At 42.2% G+C, this 19,146-nt stretch overlaps 1 protein-coding gene across 2 annotated transcripts in view; it reads right to left on the bottom strand.

Annotated features, from left to right (window-relative positions):
* Positions 1–2,653: 2,653 nt before the first annotated feature.
* Positions 2,654–19,146, bottom strand: part of HEMK1 (HemK methyltransferase 1, mitochondrial release factors N(5)-glutamine) — a 53,649-nt gene continuing 37,156 nt past the window's right edge. Inside the window, exons 10-12 of one of the 2 annotated variants that reach the window (XR_013835570.1) lie at positions 10,228–10,341; positions 9,233–9,466; positions 2,654–4,123 (exon numbers count right to left, since the gene is read on the bottom strand). Coding sequence is in view for 1 of the 2 variants with exons in the window: in XM_079964455.1 (XP_079820581.1) it covers positions 9,412–9,466; positions 10,228–10,341 (169 nt within the window). In the remaining variant the exon portion in view is untranslated. Of the gene's footprint in view, positions 4,124–9,166; positions 9,467–10,227; positions 10,342–19,146 lie in introns of those variants that run through there. The other variant, XM_079964455.1, reaches the window with a different exon arrangement.

The following is a 19,146-nucleotide window of genomic DNA, read 5'->3' as shown; positions in this document are numbered from 1 at the left end:
ACTGGTTCCACACACCCTCATTTCAAACATCAACTACCATACCTCCTCATTACAAAGAATAATACAACAAACAAGGGTTAAAGGCTAAACCAGCTCTCACCAAAACATTATTTATGGCTAGGGCTGCTGAAAAGTTGGTACCAGTGGAATTGATGTGCCAGCCCCACAGCCCAGGCACATGTATTGTCTGGTACTGACATGTACTGTATGTGTCATACAGCTCATCACTAGGAAGCAGTGAATCTGCTTCCTAATATTCCTATGCATTCTTGATCCAAACTTTCCATACAGAGGATTTCCCTTTAATGAGAGCTGCCCCACATAGCACCCCTTCCACAAAAAAAGCAGATTATCCTGGGTGCTGGAACCTGGACCATTGTTTTTTCTTTAGAATATGCTGTCCTTTTCTGTAGGGCCACAATCTTCCCCCAAACACCGACTGGCATAGATCCCCTGCTTCTTTCAGCATTTACGGGCTGAATTATATTTCCAAGCAGATTTGTTTCTATTCTCAGAAACGTTGGCTGTTGTGTAAACAGGGGTTGCTTAAGGTTGTAGAGAGAAAAAGGTTCTGTTGCTCAAGAGCTCTCACTCTTGCATCTGCATGGGAGATGGAAGCCTTTTAAATGTGTTTGTGGAAGGGGGGCTATTGTTTTGTTGTTTTTAACTGTTTATTTGTCTGTTTTCTCTTGTATTTTTTTTCTCTTGTGAGATCTTTTGATGAAGGGCGGTGTATAAATTTATTAAAATAAATAGATAAATAAATAAAAATTTCTGTTATCTTGCATTCAACTGAAAGCCAGCGAGGAAGGGCTCCAAAAAGTCAAGATGAAAGCAACAGACATATTGCTACTGCTGGGGCAAACAGTTCTAGTTCCACAATTACGCATGTCTAAGAAACAAATAGAGAGGAGTCTGAGGAAGGCTGCATGCCTGTTCTGTACTTCTTGCAAGAATCCGCTCTCTCCAAAGCCCAGGGCTATTGGGGCCTAGCACAGTGGAATATACTGCATACTGAATAACTGTTTAAGTTGCACATAGCAACTGCAACATTTGCAGAACACTCAGTCAGGCACTGGTGTGAACCAATCAGTCAACATGCTAACAGGCAGCTGACTCTTCTCTGCCAATTACAAATATATCAGGCTATGTGGACGTATAGAACAATGGATGCCAACCTTTTTGGGCCCAGGGGCACATTTGGAATTTTGAGAGAATGTCACAAAATGGCTGCCATGAACCGGACATAAAACTGGGATTTCTGGTAGGCCTATATAACAAAGCATAAACTGATTGGTTGACCTGAGACAGGATGGTTCAGATCCACACTTAATCATGATGTTCATTGGTTGTTTTGATGCCAGTCATCACCTCTCAGCCTAATGTACCCCACAGGATTGAATGTGAGGGTGTAATGGGGAGGGGCATAACCATTATGCTACCTTGAGCTGCTTTGAGGGCTATTATTATTATTATTATAAATACAAAGCAATACAATACTCAGCATCTCAGATTACACAACATTTTCTAAGTTTAAATATCATGAGTTCTTCCTAAACTCCCACTTCTTTCTCTCACACACTGCTGGGCTGGGGCTTTCTCGGTTCCTCATTTATGCTTGGCTGCTGACCTTTTGCTCTCTTCAGTGATAGCTGCTGCCTTTCCTGATGCATCATCCAGTCCGTTTCACAGACATATGCTGCCACATGGCTGTGCACAGCTAAGGGGAGGATGGAATGGGGAGAACATGGCACTCCTTTCCACAAATATTTTCTGTTTTTAATTATTCTGCTGCCAAAACACTCTGTTTAATTATTGATTTGCTAAACTAGCTTTTATTTAATGATGCTCTGTGGTGATGTGCTGTATCAGAGGAAATAACAAACAGAATATCTCATACCATAAAATGGTTTCGCCACAAAGTCAACACTGGCTTCGGGTAGAATGTGTGAGCGAGTGAGGGAACTGGGGTGAATATTGGGTGAACAAGTGGATCAGACGATAAAATAGGCTCTGAAAGCTTGACCAACACTCACCATTTACCCAATGTTGGTTGTAGTTTTTTGGGCTCTATTGACAAGAGACCATTGTAACTTAGTGAAAAACACACACTTTGCATTCGTAAGGTCTTGGCTTCAGTTGGTCACTGGGCTACACCATCATAGTCTGCACCACATCACTGCCATCCCTGCCAGGATTCCCCCTGTTGGAAACCTTTTCAACCTGAGGACCACATGTCTTTGTAGACAACCTTCCAGGAACCATAGGCAGTGGTAGGTGGGGCCAATGCCAAAGGGAAGTGAGGCCAAAGCCACATACAGACCCTATTCACACACCCTAATCTCTCTCTCCCCACCCTCTCTGTGACAGCTTGTAATGTGACGGCTGAAGCAAGGATTCCCCAAAACTAAAATTAGTGTGTAGTAACATCTCTAGACAACAGGCTGGTATCAGACAGTCCCAGTCTATGTAACAGTTGTGAATAATAAAGACTGATGCAATGCCTTAGAGACAGACATTGCAGGTAGGCTACCACCAGCAGCTATTAATTAACTGATGGTGATGAGGATGATGATAATGATAATAATAATGATAATAATAATAATAATAATAATAATAATAATAATTTATTTATTTATACCCTGCCCACCTGGCTGGGTTTCCCCAGCCACTCTGGGCAGCTCCAAACAGAATATTAAAAACACAATAAAACATCAAACATTATACATTAATTTTATATACTGCCTTTCATCCAAAGATCACAGGGCAGTCCATAACATAAAAAATGAAAGCAAAATGAAAACATATACTAAAACAAGAAAAGTAATAAACCAATACCCCCCTCCAAAGCACACACATTTAAAAGTATATAGAATGTTAACTAGCCAAAGGCCCGGTTAAAGAAACATTTTCATCTGACACCTAAAGCTATATAATGAAGGTGCCAGGCGAGCCTCCCTTGGGAAAGCATTCCACAAACGGGAATCCACTGCAGAAAAGGCCCGTTCTCGTGCTGCCACTCTCTGGACCTCACGTGGAGGAGGCACACAAAGAAGGGCCTCAGATAGTGATCGCTGGCTCTGGGTTGGTCTATATGGGGAGAATTGTAGGTAATTGCATCCTTTCAGTGTACACAAAGCTAGTAAAGGATGCAGGTGGCGCTGTGGTCTAAACTGCTGAGCCTCTTGGGCTTGCTGATCGGAAGGTCAGTGGTTCAAATATGCGTGACGGCATGAGCTCCCATTGCTCTGTCCCAGCTCCTGCCAACCTAGCAGTTCAAAAGCATACCAGTGCAAGTAGATAAATAGGTACCACTGCGGTGGGAAGGTAAATGGCGTTTCCGTGCGCTCTGGCACTCGTCACGGTCCTCCATGCACCAGTAGCAGTTTAGTCATGCTGGCCACATGACCTGGAAAACTTTCTGTGGACAAACGCCGGCTCCCTCAGCCTGAAAGCGAGATGAGTGCTGTATATGGTAGCTGGCAGGGCAGACATGGATTCAAATCCTTAGTTGACCATAAAACCCACTGGATATTATCTGGTCACTCCCCAACTCTTAACCTAACTTACTTCACAGGATTGCTGCAAGAATGAAATTCCCCTAAGGAAGGGGAAGAGAGCGATTTAAGGTAGAAATATAATTTTTGTAGCCGGTGATGTATTTTATCATGTGCAGCATAAAAAAAGCTAAAAGGCCCCTAAAGCCTGTGACACGACTGACAAGGTTTGTTGGTGCTTGTATTCCAACTGCAATATGTGCCTTGTTTGTGTTTGTTTATATGATTCATATAAGCAGGAGGTACCTCTGTTTTCGAGCGTCTCGGCAGCCAAACGTTTCAGTTTTCGAACACCGAAAACCTGGAAGTAATTGCTTCCGTTTTCGAACGTGCCTGAGAAATCGAATGGCTTCTGCTGTGTGTTTTTCAGTTTTTCCAATTGAACTTGCAATCAGCCCTTTGTGCCTTGGTTTTCGAACAATTCAGAATTCTGGAATGGATTACGTTCGAGAACCAAGGTACCACTATATCGGAAAAGGATGTAGACATTCTCAGTATTGTGTGTAGACATTCTCAGTATTGTGAGATGCAGTGACTTGCATTTTCCTGCTGTGGTCTTCTCACTGCTGTCAAGAGAGAGAGAAAATGCTTTAAAAAGTTGTGGCAAGAGGGCCACTCTAAATTCCCCTTTTGGTTTTATCTTAATGTCAAAAACAACACTGGAAGCCAACACAGGCTAAGAATATTTTGCTAAAGGTTGTGTTTTTAGCACTGGCAGGAACAAAATCTGAACAGCTGACAATGATTCATGCAGTAATTGTTAAAACTACATGTGGTTGTGTGGAGGGTTTCAGAATAAGTTTGAATCACAATTGCTCTTAGGGCAGTGGAAAAGTATTTGGTCCAAATAACGGGAGAAATCAGTCTGTCCTGGACAACTTTTTGTTATGGAGCAGCAAACAATAATTGTTGTTAAAAACAGTTACCCACAGTTTACCTGTCATATTGCATCAGGCCTACTTACCCATCACATGTAGCCTAAGATGTAGTGAGAGTCATAACCCAACTCCCTGCTCTAAAAAAGAATAATCTAATACAAATCAGACAACAGTTTAGTGCACCATTATACTTGACAAAGAGCAAAACTATCAACCTCAATTAAAAAAACCCAAACTGAAGTCAAGGTATTTGCTCCATTCACTTCTTTGGAGGAAGTGTCAATTTCACTTCTGGGAAAGAAACTTGCCTCACATAGAATGCAGAAGGATCAGAGAAATATTTCTTGGAAAATAAAACACAGATGTCTAGTTTGCTCCCCCCCCCCTGGAAAAACAAATAAACAGCAGACGATCTTATGATTCACTACTTATGGCCCATTATCGCAATCACCTCAGCACTGTATGGGAAGAAGGTCTGCAGCAATTCACAGCCTATGGAAAGTAGCTAAGCCCACCTGCAGGTCTGCTCACACTTAACCAGCTTTCATACATTGAATCATGTCGAACAGGTTGCCTCTCGACTACTTTAGCATATGGCAGCGAGATGAAAAAGCTTGCCCATGTTGGCTGCCAATCCATGCCAAGCAGATGATGCATACAGGCTTCAGATTTGGCACATTCATCTTTGGAGTGGCAGAAAAAAAGCTTAATCCTGTGCATGGTGATATGTGCCCACAACTGGGTCTCTCCCATGATCACCAACCATGTGGTGAGGTGGCAAGGAGAAGTGGCCCTTATTCAACATGTGCAGTTTATGTTGGCTACTATTACTGATCTCGTTTGTTACACTGGCCATCTTCCAAGGAGCTCAAGGGAAAAGGCCCAGTATTATTCCCCTTTCACGCTCAGCAATTATGCGAGGTAGGTCAAGGTGCCAAGCAGTGGACTTATTGGCTGAAGGAGGATTTGACTCTCCGGTCCAACCAAATGCTCTATCCACTCCACCAAATTGGTTGGCTATACCTATCTGTGCCTGAAAGCTGTGCTCCCAAGACGACTTCACATATACAGAGATTTAAGACTTTTCTCTTACTCAGCCTGCAAACAGAGTTTGGTGATCCGTGTTGTGAGTCTCCACCATTTTTTGGGGAGATGGAAGGTAAAGGCAAAGGCAATCACAAACATTGCACGGGCTTCAATCAGATTGTGGTTTCATTTCTAGTTTCATTTCATTTCAGAATGGATGGCTCTGTAACAGATCACAGAGCAGCCCCTTCTCCACATCAGGGTCTTCCTGGAGCGAATCACCATGGGCCTGTAGTTGGAATTGCTGCGCCACCTCCTGGTACTCTGGCAAAGCCCATGTTATTTCCAGACACTTTTCCAGGAAAGCTGAAATTGTCAGATGCAGTGCATTGTCCCCAAAGAAACCTAACCACCACCAGCCTCAGGGGGAAAAACAAAACCCAGCCCTCTGCAAATTTCATTTAAGGAAAACACTCCCACCCCCTCCTTGCTGAGGCTCCAAGGAATTGAAAACATGTGCCAACTGACTAGGAATGAGTTCTATTAAATTATGATACAATTATGTAAAATGAGGAAAGCAGTAATATTACCTGCCCGCAGCTTTATGAAGCAATTAGAAACTCTCTAGTGAACTGGTTGTCAAATGGCAGACTTTCCATGGTGGAACCTCCCCTCTTGGGAGAAGTCTTTGGCCTGGGTGTCACTGGCCCCTTGGAGCCTGCCACGTTAATATGTTCTCAGACGCTTCTGAGATTAAGTGTTTTGCTAAACGTGTATTAGATGCTGTGGCACACACTGTGCCGAAGAAGGCATGCTTCCTGTACCAGGACACTTTGGCAAAGAAACTCATGCAAAAGAAAATGGCAATTTTCTCCCCTCATGTCCTAAAGAGGAGGTCAGCACATGCCATGTGATCTTAAAGATCACTGGCTCAATAACTGTAACACAAACTTTTATAAAAGGAGACAAAATGGGAAGGTAAGCATAGGCATATAGCAGCATGGACCAGTTGGACTTGGGTTCAATTTCCCTCTTAGCCATGAGCTTGCTGGGCAGTCTTAGGCCAGTTTCTTCAGCATTGTGCCCAACTGTAAATTAGGACTAAATGGTCATCGACCTCTGAAGACTGTTGCCAGGAAAGAATGAGATTAATAATTGCAATTCAGGTTGCTTTCTCAAAATGCTTAAGAAGTTAGGAACACCGATATAATGCTGGGATAGCTCAGCCAGTACAGCAGGAGACTCTTAATCTCAGCGTTGTGTATTCAAGCCCTGCGTTGGTCAAATAATTCCTGCATTGCAGGGGTTTGGACTAGATGACCCTCATGGTCCCTTCCAACTGTACAATCCTATGCTGAGTCAGTCCAGCTGAGTACCATTTTGCACAACGAAGCCTAAAAGGCACACTGAAAAATACAGCTGTAACATGTTTAATGAGTGTGGTGGAGTCTTCTTCCTTGGAGGTCTTTAAGCAGAGGCTTGACAACCATATGTCAGGAGTGCTCTGATGGTGTTTCCTGCTTGGCAGGGGGTTGGACTCGATGGCCCTTGTGGTCTCTCCCAACTCTATGATTCTATGATTCTATGATACATCAGAGTGTGAAATTATAAAGCTGATGGACAGAATAGTTAGCGTACCTCTCAACAATCCTACAGGAGCATGCCATGTTTAGTGTGTGCTCGCTAGTTGTGTGGCCTGAAAATCCTCTCTTAAGAAACCTGAACAAGTGTGTATATATATATATATATATATATATATATATATATATATATATATATCGGGGTTACAGCTAATAAGGGCCTGTCCTCAAGAATATTCACTGAAATGTTGCCTCTTAGTCCACTTCAGTCATTCTAATTGTGTGAATAAGATAGGTAAGGCGGCAGGATCTACCTGTTCTTTCAAAGATGACCGGAAAGGAATTCCTGTCTGTGCTTAGAGGCTGCAAAAAGACTCCCAACTTACCCCATACAAAAGATGTAGGGAAACAGTAGAGTTCCTGCTTGTATACACATGGAAGAAACAGGTATCCTTTCCCTTAACAAACTTTAGCCCACAGTAGGGTGGTATAGCATAAGGGGCACTTAACCAGTCACATGACCTTAAAAATGCACACTGGAGGGCAGTTTTTATGGATGCAAGGATGTAACCAGCATTTACTAAATCCAGAATAACCAGGATGATCTTATGACTACCCTCCTTTAAGTTTCTGTCCAGATGTTTAGTCAAACCAGAGTAAACTGCAAAACCTAACTTTTGAGTAGAAGCCACAGGACATTTTTCTTTCTTTTTCCCATTTGTGGCTTCTGTTCGTATTCGGTCCGAAATCCTCTAGCTGGTTCCATTTAGGGAAGAAGCTTGACTATTGATACATGCACTTTTGTCCTTTCTTTCAGCAAATTCATCTCCTGTTTCTCCAGACATTCCTCCTGGATGAGTAATTTTCCCCTACCAAAAACCCTGGATAAACAAGTCTGGACTTGGATCTGAACTAGAGGCAGAGGTCTAAATTTGGTTCAAATTCACTGAGGTCAAAATCTCGTAAGTTAACATGCCAGCTCATTCTGGGCTGGGTCAGACATTTTGCTGCAAACCCAAATGTTCTGCCCTGGCGTCTGCTGCCACATTCCAGTGGAACCTGGGGGCAAGCACACTTCTTGCATCACACACAGCATAATGTTTGCCTGCCAAGTAACTGCTTTGGTTGTCTTGCCCTGCATGGTTGGGCTTGCCCTGTACTTATATATTTCTGGTAGACTCCAGATTAAAAGATCAAGAGGAACAGGAGCAAGTTTTCACCCAGTCTTCATAAGCAACCTGTGTGCTTCACTCCCCAAAGATGCAGTGATGGGCAACCAACCTGGATGTCTTAAAATGAGATTTCCACAAATTCATGGAGGATAAGGAGGTTAGAAGGGTATGTTCTGCATCTGCTGTTGCAAGTAGTATGCCTCTGCACACTAGTTGCTGGGAATTCCAAGTGGGGAGAGTCCTGTTTCACTCACGCCCTGCTTGCGAGTTTCCCATAGGCATCAAGCTGGCCACCTTGAGAACAGGGGGCTGGACTAGATGGGCCTTTGACTTGGCCCAGCAAGGTTCTTCTTACATTCATTGGAAGGTTCAATCAATTTAAGGTCTTCACATATGAAAACTTGCCCCCTTGACTTTTGTTAATGCAAAGTTGAACTCTATCATATTTTGAGTGCTCACTGGAAGGACAGATTGTGAAGCTGAGGCTCCAGTACTTTGGCCACCTCATGAGAAGAGAATACTCCCTGGAGAAGACCCTGATGTTGGGAAAGATGGAGGGCACAAGGAGAAGGGGGCGACAGAGGACGAGATGGTTGGATAGTGTTTTCGAGGTTACCAGCATGAGTCTGACCAAGCTGCGGGGGGCAGTGGAGGACAGGAGTGCCTGGCGTTCTCTGGTCCATGGGGTCACGAAGAGTCGGACACGACTAAACGACTAAACAACAACATCATATTTTACCAATATAAACTTCTATTCGTGTTTGTGAGGCTTATGCAAGCACAGTGTGGGCTTTACTTTCAATGATCTGCTTAACCATATTTGGAAAGTGGAACTATTCCACTTGTTGAAAACCAATTGCTGGCAAAAATCATGGCAGAAAGGAAGAGAGAGAAAATGCATCTAGGTTGGATGCAGAGCACACACCTCTCATGTGAGAACAGCAACAATCGTGTGACAGTTTGACAGTTTAAAACTTTCTTTACATAACATCTATCACACAACGGGGCCTGCTGATCACCTGAATGAAGTGTCCACCAGCATGGAGTGTTCTTACTGGCTGTTTGAGAATATACCGTCAGAGTTCACTGATACAGGTTCCAGACACCCATCCCTATTGCAGCACTGAGGTCTAACAGAAGGATTCTTTTCTGTGTTGACTAACACTAAAGGCAGCTGTGCTGGGAAGACAGAACTCATTCAGTATCTTCTGTTGTTTTCTCCCCCATGTTTCTGGATATGCAGGAACCTTGGCCTATATAGGAAGACAACAAAACACAGCATTGACCCCCATAGAGAGACCACAAGGGCTACAATGAAGAAGAAAATATCTCATGGGAAAACCTCTTTTCCCATGAATCCACTTCATCAGATACAGGAAGTGTTTAAAGCACATTCATGATATGCCTGAGTTATTTTGGCGGAGAGCTGGAGGTGACAAGTGGTGTTCACCTTCAGTTACTTAGGCATGATGCCCAAAATGCATTAGGACAGAAAGAGAATAGAGTTTTTGCATGTGATTAATGGTTTTCAAAACTGTTATTTCTTTTCCGAAGGCCATCCTGCCATGGCATGCATGCCATGGAAGGAGAAAAACATGTGGCTCAAACTTTTGTAGCAGAATACGCACAGCTGGAGCAGGGGTCAGCAACCTTTTTCAGCCGTGGGCCGGTCCACTGTCCCTCAGACCATGTGGTGGGCCAGACTATATTTTTTGGGGGGAGAACAAATTCCTATGCCCCACAAATAACCCAGAGATGCATTTTAAATGAAAGGACACATTTTACTCATGTAAAAACACACTGATTTCCGGACCGTCCGCTGGCCGGATTGAGAGGGCAATTGGGCCGCATCCGGACCCCGGGTCTTAGGTTGCCTACCCCTGAGCTGGAGCATCTTTCCACTGAGACTCACAGCATTCCAAGCAGGGGGCAACACTTGCCAGTGCTCATTACGCTTCTGTGAAACTACTCTAGTAGACAGTAGAACAAGAATGAATGTAAAACAGGCTCTTACTTTCCACAAAAGTCGTTATGGGTGGCAGACACAAAGAGAAGCAAGTCAGGGTGACTGCACAGCCAGTTCTCCACCATCTCTGGATGCCTGGGGTCAACTTCTAGAAACACACTCCTGAAAGCAGAGAAGCAAGAGAATGAGCCAACTTGATCAAAACTTCCTAATAGACAGGGCACTTCACATGATCAAATTGGCATGTTGAGAATGTGGGTTTAGTGGATCTGCACAGAGTTTTAAGCACACACTGAAGTGATTTGTGCAACTGCTCAAATACACTGAGCTTCCAAATGTTTTTGGCAACTTTGAGGCTGCAAGTTGAGCATGGATTAAATTAAGAGCTGGGTGAATCGTGATGAAATCACATGCCCAGTTCAATTAGGTCATGATAGTTGGGAGCCTCAAGCTACCATACGGTGGTTCATTAAGTCCAATACAGACTAGTCCAATTGAAGCAGGCTCCTCATCTGAATACTCACTTCTTATTTCTGCACTTCAGTTCCTAACCTGACAGCATATAATTCAATAGTGATTGAGAAAGAATGCTATGACTCCTTTAAACTGAAGCAATCAATGGTGTTGAAGGAATGGTGGCGCAAGCAGTATCAGATGGATTCTTTTGGTGGAGCAGGGGGTAAAAACCTGTTACTTGGGACCAGAAAATAGAATTCTATGAACCTAAGAACTGCTGGTGCTGAATCTGACCAATGGTATATTAAGTTCAACACACCATCTCCAAACAGGGGCCAAGATCAAGCAAAGCAAGATTGAGAAAGACACTGTCTGCTTTTGCCCTAAGCACTTAAAACTATATTCAGCAGCTATGGCTGATATTCAGTCCTTTTGGGTGGGTGTGTAACACTCCGTGCTAGCCTGAAGCACATCCTTTTTTTCCACACAAAAAAGCACTGCCGATAGCCATTGGTGGACCTGCCTGACCTCCCCCAAGTTGGAGGCTATCAGAATCTCTGGTTGCAATTAATCCTCTATGGCAGGCACATCCAACCTCAAGTTGCCTGTAATGTACCAACAAGTATCAAAAACTGGCAGTGATCTACCATCCTCCATAGTCATTTAAGTTTATTAAAGAAAGAAAAAAAGAAAGGATCTTTATTTCACAGATATAGTAGTTATGTTTGGATATCATTATGACAGATCCAAATAGTTACTCCCTGTCAATGGGAATCTCACACCTGATGGGGATCCCGATAGTGCCTCATGCCTCCCTCTGCCTCCACTCACCCTCGTGCTGCTCAGGGCTGCATCGCTGTGGAGACTGGCTGCGGCAGCAGCTGCTGCTGCATCTGAGGTTGCAGAGAAAGGCCCCACGATTGACCAGAGACAACCCGGCAGTCAACTGCGGGCTCGCGATCGACGTGTTGTACATGGCTGCTCTACGGTATGCATATTGTGAAAAAGTATTTTCTTTCATCAGCCCTGAACCTACTGCCACTCATTGTCATGGAATCACCTGAGTTCTAGTATTATGAAAGAATCCTGTGGGCATCATTCATACATGCCTAACAATCATAATCCCCTCCTTATCTGCCAAATCAGTTATTTGTTCATGCTGAGCATTAAGCATTAATCTGCCCTTGAGTGCAACAAGGGCTAGAACACACAGTATTTCAGAGGAAGCGAAAGAGAGGATCTTGGCGGTAGAGGAAAAAATACCGCCAATTAATAGAAGATTGGATGACTACAAGGCACAATTCTCTTTGATTGAACTTAAGGAAAAGCAGGCCAACTTGAGAATAAGAGCAGTCCCAGAAACAGAGGAAGGAGAATTAATAGAGTTCCTCACACTGGAGTTTGAGACTTTCTGGGGTTTGAACCCTGAAGAAATTAAGATAGTGAGTGCCTTCCGACTGGGAAGGGTCAGAAGGAAGAACAAGGCGAGGGACTGCTTGATTTCGTTAAGATCAAAAGAAGAAAGAGACAAAATATTGAGCTTACATTACCAGAAAGCACTTGAGATTGGAAGTGAGAGAATTGAAATTTTTAAAGATATCCCAAAATACCTATTAGATCTTAGAACCAACTACAGTGATTTGGTTGTGCTACTAAGAAAGAACAATATTTTGTTCAGGTGGGAATTTCCGCAAGGCCTCTCGTTCACATTCAAAGGAAAGAAAATTAAGATAAGATCAAAGGAAGATAAAGTGAGTTTCCTGAAAGATTTTGGTGAAGAACTACGAAAGGAGGCAAGAACAAAAGATCTGGAGGCACTAGGATTGGGACCACCTGACTTGGACAGGCTCCCCCTGGGGTTGGATCGACTAGAGAAAGAGACACAACCATCAGAGGAAGAACAACTTTTAGGAGCAGTCGGAGGAACGCCATAATAACTACAACATGTCTCTGCAGATGCTAACTTGGAATATCCGGGGCTTAAATTCCCCTAGTAAGAGGAAGAGAATTTTTCATATATTAAAAAAGGAACAATTGGACTTGATTTGTCTACAAGAAACACATATAACCAGACTCCACAGGAAATTATTGATAAATAAGAGACTAGGCCAAGAATTTATCTCATCGGATAAAGTCAAAAAAAGAGGAGTAGTGATATACGCAAAAGAGAAATTGGCACCAAAATTTCTGTTTAAGGATGAACAGGGACGATTTATTGCAATTGAAATACAAATATATGGAGAAAAAGTTTTAATAATTGGAGTCTATGCACCTAATGAGGGAAAATCAGACTTTTATAAAAAACTGCATGAGACGTTGCTCGATTACATGGACCAAAACATTGTTTTGATGGGAGATATGAACGGAGTTGTGTCAACAAATATGGACAAATCTGAAAGACAGGTAGTTACAAAAGATGGAAGGCTACCAATGACTTTCTTTGAATTGACAGACAATATGGACTTGATTGACATTTGGAGAACTAAAAATCCCCTAGGCAGAGAGGGGACCTTCTTCTCTGAAGCCAATATGACATGGACAAGAATTGACCAAATCTGGATTACAAGAGGGATGGCACCTAAGATACGGAAAGTGGAAATCTGCCCAAAAGTTTGCTCCGACCATAACCCTGTGAAAATGGACATGAAATTAACACCGATTGGTTCCTTTAGATGGAGAATGAACGACACCTTATTTAGAGACTGTGAAATTATTAAGAAGGCCCAAAAAACTATGAAAGATTATTTTGAAATAAACCTGAAGACAACTGTAGAAAAAAGAATAATCTGGGACGCGAGTAAGGCGGTTATGAGAGGTTTTCTGATTCAACAAAACACTTTAAAGAGGAGACTTCAAGAAGAAAGAAAAGGAAAGATTTTGGAGAAAATTGGAGATGGAGAGAAGAGGCTAAGGACGAAACCAAAGTCACAGGAGATCCTGCGAGAAATTAAATTATATCAGGCACAATATTTGAAACTGGTTAATCAGGACATAGAATGGAAGATTAAACAAATGAGACAAAGAACTTTTGAATCAGATAATAAGTGTGGAAAGCTGCTAGCATGGCAGCTGAAGAAAAGACAAAAATTAAATACTGTGACTAATCTTGAAGTAAATGGAAGGAATGTACAAAACCCACAGGAGATTAAAGATTGTTTCCAGAGATATTTTAAACAACTGTATGCACAAGGGCCACAGAATGAGACCAAGATTGACGAATTTTTAGAAACAAATGGATTACAAAATATTTCGCAAGAGAACAAACTAATATTGAATGAAAAAATTTCTGAACAGGAGGTTGAAGGTGCCATAAAGAATTTGCAACTCGGCAAGTCTCCAGGCCCAGACGGGCTTTCCTCCAAATATTATAAAGTGGTGAAAGACTATTTAATTCAACCACTAATGGAGGTTTGCAATGAAATTATGGAGGGGAAAAGAGCGCCGGAGTCGTGGAAAGATGCTTACATCACTCTTATACCGAAAAATGAAGCGGAAAAGACACAGCTTAAGAACTACCGCCCCATTTCCCTACTTAATGTGGATTATAAAATTTTTGCAGATATTTTAGCTAAAAGACTGAAAAAAGTTTTGGCAGGAATTATACATAAAGACCAAGCAGGCTTTCTTCCAGGTAGACATATGTCAAATAATACAAGGAATTTAATTGATATTTTGGAAAAATTACAAGTTAATATCAATACGAAAGCAGTATTGATATTTATTGATGCTGAGAAAGCCTTTGATAATATCTCTTGGAGTTTTATGAAGAAAAATTTGCAAGGGATGGGGGTGGGAGAAAGGTTTGGAAACGGTATAGGGGCGATTTATTCTGAACAAAAGGCAAAGTTAATTGTGAATAATGCGGTTACAGAAGAAGTCAAGATAGAGAAAGGGACACGACAAGGCTGCCCAATTTCCCCTCTACTTTTTATTTCAGTCCTGGAGATATTGCTGAACATGATTAGAAGGGACTAACAGATTCAGGGTATACAGGTCGGAGTGAAACATTATAAATTAAAAGCCTATGCAGATGACCTAGTTTTGACATTACAGGAGCCAATCCCTAGTACTAGAAGAGCCTTGGAATTAATACAAGAGTTTGGTCAAGTGGCAGGGTTTAAACTCAACAAATCAAAAACTATGGTTTTAGAGAAGAACTTAACACAAATGGAGAAGGATAGGTTTCAGAGAGAAACAGGTTTAACAGTGGTGAAAAAAACAAAATACCTAGGGGTGAACATGACTTCAAAGAATGTTAATTTATTTAAGGATAATTATGAAAAATGTTGGTCTGAAGTGAAAAAAGATCTTGAAATATGGACAAATTTAAAATTATCCTTACTAGGTAGAATAGCAGTAATTAAAATGAATGTATTGCCAAGACTATTGTTTTTGTTCCAATCGCTACAGATAATTGACAAGATGGATTGTTTCAAGAAGCGGCAAAAAGAAATTTCTAGATTTGTCTGGCAGGGCAAAAAGCCCAGAATTAAATATAAAATTCTTACTGATGTGAAGGAGAGAGGGGGGTTTGCCCTGCCGGACTTTAAACTATATTATGAGGCGGCAGCTTTTTGCTGGCTGAAGGAATGGCTACTTCTTGAGAACACAGACATTCTTGATTTGGAAGGGTATGATAATGCTTTTGGATGGCATGCATATTTGTGGTATGGCAAGGATAAAGTACAAAGGTCGTTCAAAAACCATATTGTCAGGAAAGCGCTGTTTAATGTTTGGGTCAGATACAAAGATCTTTTGGAGAATAAAACCCCAAGGTGGCTCTCTCCAATGGAGGCTAAGGCCTTAAAAAAACTTAACATGGAATCTAAATGGCCAAAATATTGTGAAATTTTGGAGCAGGAGGGAGATAAATGGAAATTGCAGAGTTATGAGAAACTTAAAGATAAGGTGCGTGACTGGTTACATTATTTTCAAATAAGAGAGGCCTATAATTTGGACAGGAAAATTGGCTTCCAGGTGGAAAAATCGAAGCTGGAAACAGAATTACTAGAACCCAGGGTTAAGGTATTGTCGAGAATGTATAACTTGCTGCTGAAATGGAATACTGAGGATGAAACGGTCAAATCTGCTATGATAAAATGGGCACAAGATATTGGTCATAATATTATGTTCGCTGACTGGGAACGGTTGTGGACCACCGGTTTGAAATTTACGGCATGTAATGCCTTAAGAGAGAATATTATGAAAATGATGTATAGGTGGTACATGACCCCAGTCAAGCTTGCAAAAATCTATCATTTGCCCGATAATAAATGTTGGAAATGCAAAGAGGTTGAAGGTACATTCTTTCACCTTTGGTGGGCGTGCCCAAGGATTAAGGCTTTCTGGGAGATGATTTACAATGAAATGAAAAAGATATTTAAATACACTTTCCTAAAGAAACCAGAGGCCTTTCTCCTGGGCATGGTCGGCCAATTGGTGTTAAAGAAGGATAGAACTTTTTTTATGTATGCTACTGCAGCAGCAAGAATACTCATCGCAAAACACTGGAAGACACAAGATCTACCCACCTTGGAAGAATGGCAGATACAAGTAATAGACTATATGGAATTGGCAGAAATGACCGGCAGAATCCGAGATCAAGGAGAAGAGTTGGTGGAAGAAGACTGGAAGAAGTTCAAAGTTTATCTACAAAATCATTGTAAAATCTATGAGTGCTAAGGGCAGTGTAAATGAAATGATGGGGTTCCAGTGATTAGGATAAGGAAGAGTATAAAGGGAAAGATAAAGGATAAAATGAATTTGAATGAGCTTGCTGAAAAAACTTTTAAAGTGGAATACAAGAAGGGAAGGCGGGAGGAAGCAAGGAAAATAAGGTTTTGAAGACTATTAGAATGAACCAGAGTTTTCTTTTAATGTTTCTTTTATTATTATGTTGAATCTTTTGTATGTTTTTGTTTTTATGTTTTTTGATATTGTTTGTATTTCTGATGTTTGTTGTTTGTTGTTTCGAAGTTTGTTATATTTTGTGAAACTTAATAAATATCATTAAAAAAAAAAATAGAACACACAGTATTTCATCAGTGTATTACTGCATTTAATGCGTCCTTCTGCTGTTGTTAATTAGCAGTTGTGGTTGGGAAGGCATTCAGGATTGGGACCGCAGTGGAATGGAAGATGGTTTTTTGTTTTCAAGAAACAAACAAACCAGGAGAGAATTTCTCCAAGAAAAAACAAGCGCTTCGGGGAAATAATAGGATTTTCCTCAGGACAGTGAAAGGACAAAGCACTACAAACTTTTCCTCTTGTGCCAAGGGTCCAGATTCTCATTCCACTTCTGCTGTGGTTGCTGTTTAACAAGAAGTAACCCAGATACATGAAATGCAGGGCTGCAGTTAACATATAATGTAGTTTGGTTCCCAGAGGACATTTTCTATTCAGAGATTCAGGATTCCACACCTGTCACCAGAACTAATTATTTTCTGCTACTGGACTAGGAATCTTACAATCTAAGTTTCTAGTGCACCCTGATAGACATCTTAATGACTATACCCAAACCCATCTCTAATGATTCTCAGCTTGAACACAGCCAAAGGCAGTTTTGCAGGCTAAATAATAAACTGATGGAGAATGAGCCAAGCCTAGGCAGTGAGTGCTTTCAGAGCTTTCCCACACGGAACATTCCCTCTGAATCAACCAGGCCCAGTCACACACACAAAATGGGCATGTGTGACCTTCAAAATGTTTTTCCTTCAATTCCTCCTCCACCTTTTTTGAGGGGGGGGGGAGTTAATAAATAACTAAAATAAAGAAAAAACTCCACAGATTCTAGGAAACACTGGTTATGCTTTGAGGTTAACAATGAAAAATGATATTATAAACCCTGGAGTATGAGATGGCAAGATTTGTGCTCCAACTTTGCAGGAGGGATTTCAAGTTGCTTTTCTTTGGCTGTTAAATCATCAGTGCCTTTTTAAAACCCACAAGAATGTAGCAATATAAGTGCTACCAGTTTTCATTTTCTCATGCTCTGGGAAAAACACTGCCATCCCAGCTCTCTCCCTCCCCATCCCAAGAAACTGCTTGAAAATATTTAGCCACCTTCCAATTATTCGTCTAAGCTTAACAAACTTTGTTTATTATTAAACAAAATAAAAAAAAACTAAGTTCTAAAAGACTTTAAACACTTCTCTCTCTTTTTGGTTAGTGCTTTATTGAAGTCTGCTGGTTGAAGAATTCTCTATGCCCAGAGATGATCAACTTCTTCAATACAGTCACTGCCACCATTACATCACTGCTAACCCTCCCTTCGGTTAGAGTAAAAGGTAAAGGGACCCCTGACCATTAGGTCCAGTCGTGACCGACTCTGGGGTTGCGGCGCTCATCTCGCTTTACTGGCCTAGGGAGCCGGTGTACAGCTTCCGGGTCATGTGGCCAGCATGACTAAGCTGCTTCTGGCAAACCAGAGGAGCGCACGGAAACACCGTTTACCTTCCTGCCGGAGCGGTAACTATTTATCTACTTGCATTTTGACGTGTGTCAGGGAACTGCCATCAGGGCCGGAGGGAGAGAGCGGGCTCCAGAGGGATTCCAGAGAGCGTCCCGGGATGGGGAGAGGCAGCCCATCTTCTGGGGAAGAGAATCAGCGTAGCACCAGTGGAGAAGGGGGGCAGATGGGGGAATCGGCGAGGCGGTCCCATGACTCCTTGTCGGGGACCAGCGGGGAGAGTAAGGGTCCTCCGCTGCCCACACCCTCCTTGCGCAGAAGGCTTCCGCGCAGGGAGAGTAGGAGGAGACTAGGCATCAAAGAGCTTCTTTGCTGGAAGAAGTTCAAGAAACGCCCACTGACGGAGTCTGCCAGCGATTGAGACAGCCACGGGCGAGTGGCTGTCCGGACAGAAGAGGTTCACTCAGACAACCCAGGTGTGGTGCCGGTTTACGCACGAGCAACCCCTAGAACCATTACAACGTGCTTTCGAATTGCTAGGTTGGCAGAAGCAGAGACCAAGCAATGGGAGCTCACCCCATCGCGGGGATTTGAACCGCTGACCTTCTGATAGGCAAGTTAACCCACAGCGCCACCCGCATCCCTTTGGTTAGAGTACTCTGAGCCAATAAAGCAGCCTTTCCCTTAAGCTCGGACAGGGACAGCAGGGAAGGAGGTGCCAGAACAAAGTTGACTTTTATCAGGACAATGTAGTACCCAGTTTCCCCAAAGTACAGTATATTCATTAGGAACAGCAAACACATATTAGACACAGCATGCAAAAATTAAATTAATTTAAAATGCATAAAATAAAATGAAAACCCTTCCTAACACAACAATAAAGTGTTTGTTACATGACAATCCAATGAGACTTAGTTACTGTAATAGTGATGAGGACGGTAACTCAGAGGAACTGCTTTGCATTCAGACGACCCCAGCTTCAATCCCCAGAATTGACAATTTCAGCTGAAACCCCAGAGAACTTTTGCCAGTCAGTGTAGAAAACACTGAGCTAGACGGATCAGCTGTCTGACTCAGCATAAGGCAGCTTTTTATGTATGTTC

This window comes from Podarcis cretensis, assembly GCF_951804945.1.
Source record: "Podarcis cretensis genome assembly, chromosome: 2".
NCBI lineage: Eukaryota > Metazoa > Chordata > Lepidosauria > Squamata > Lacertidae > Podarcis > Podarcis cretensis.
The sequence above is the reverse complement of the archived record's forward strand: the minus strand, read 5'-3'. Positions and strand labels throughout refer to the sequence as shown.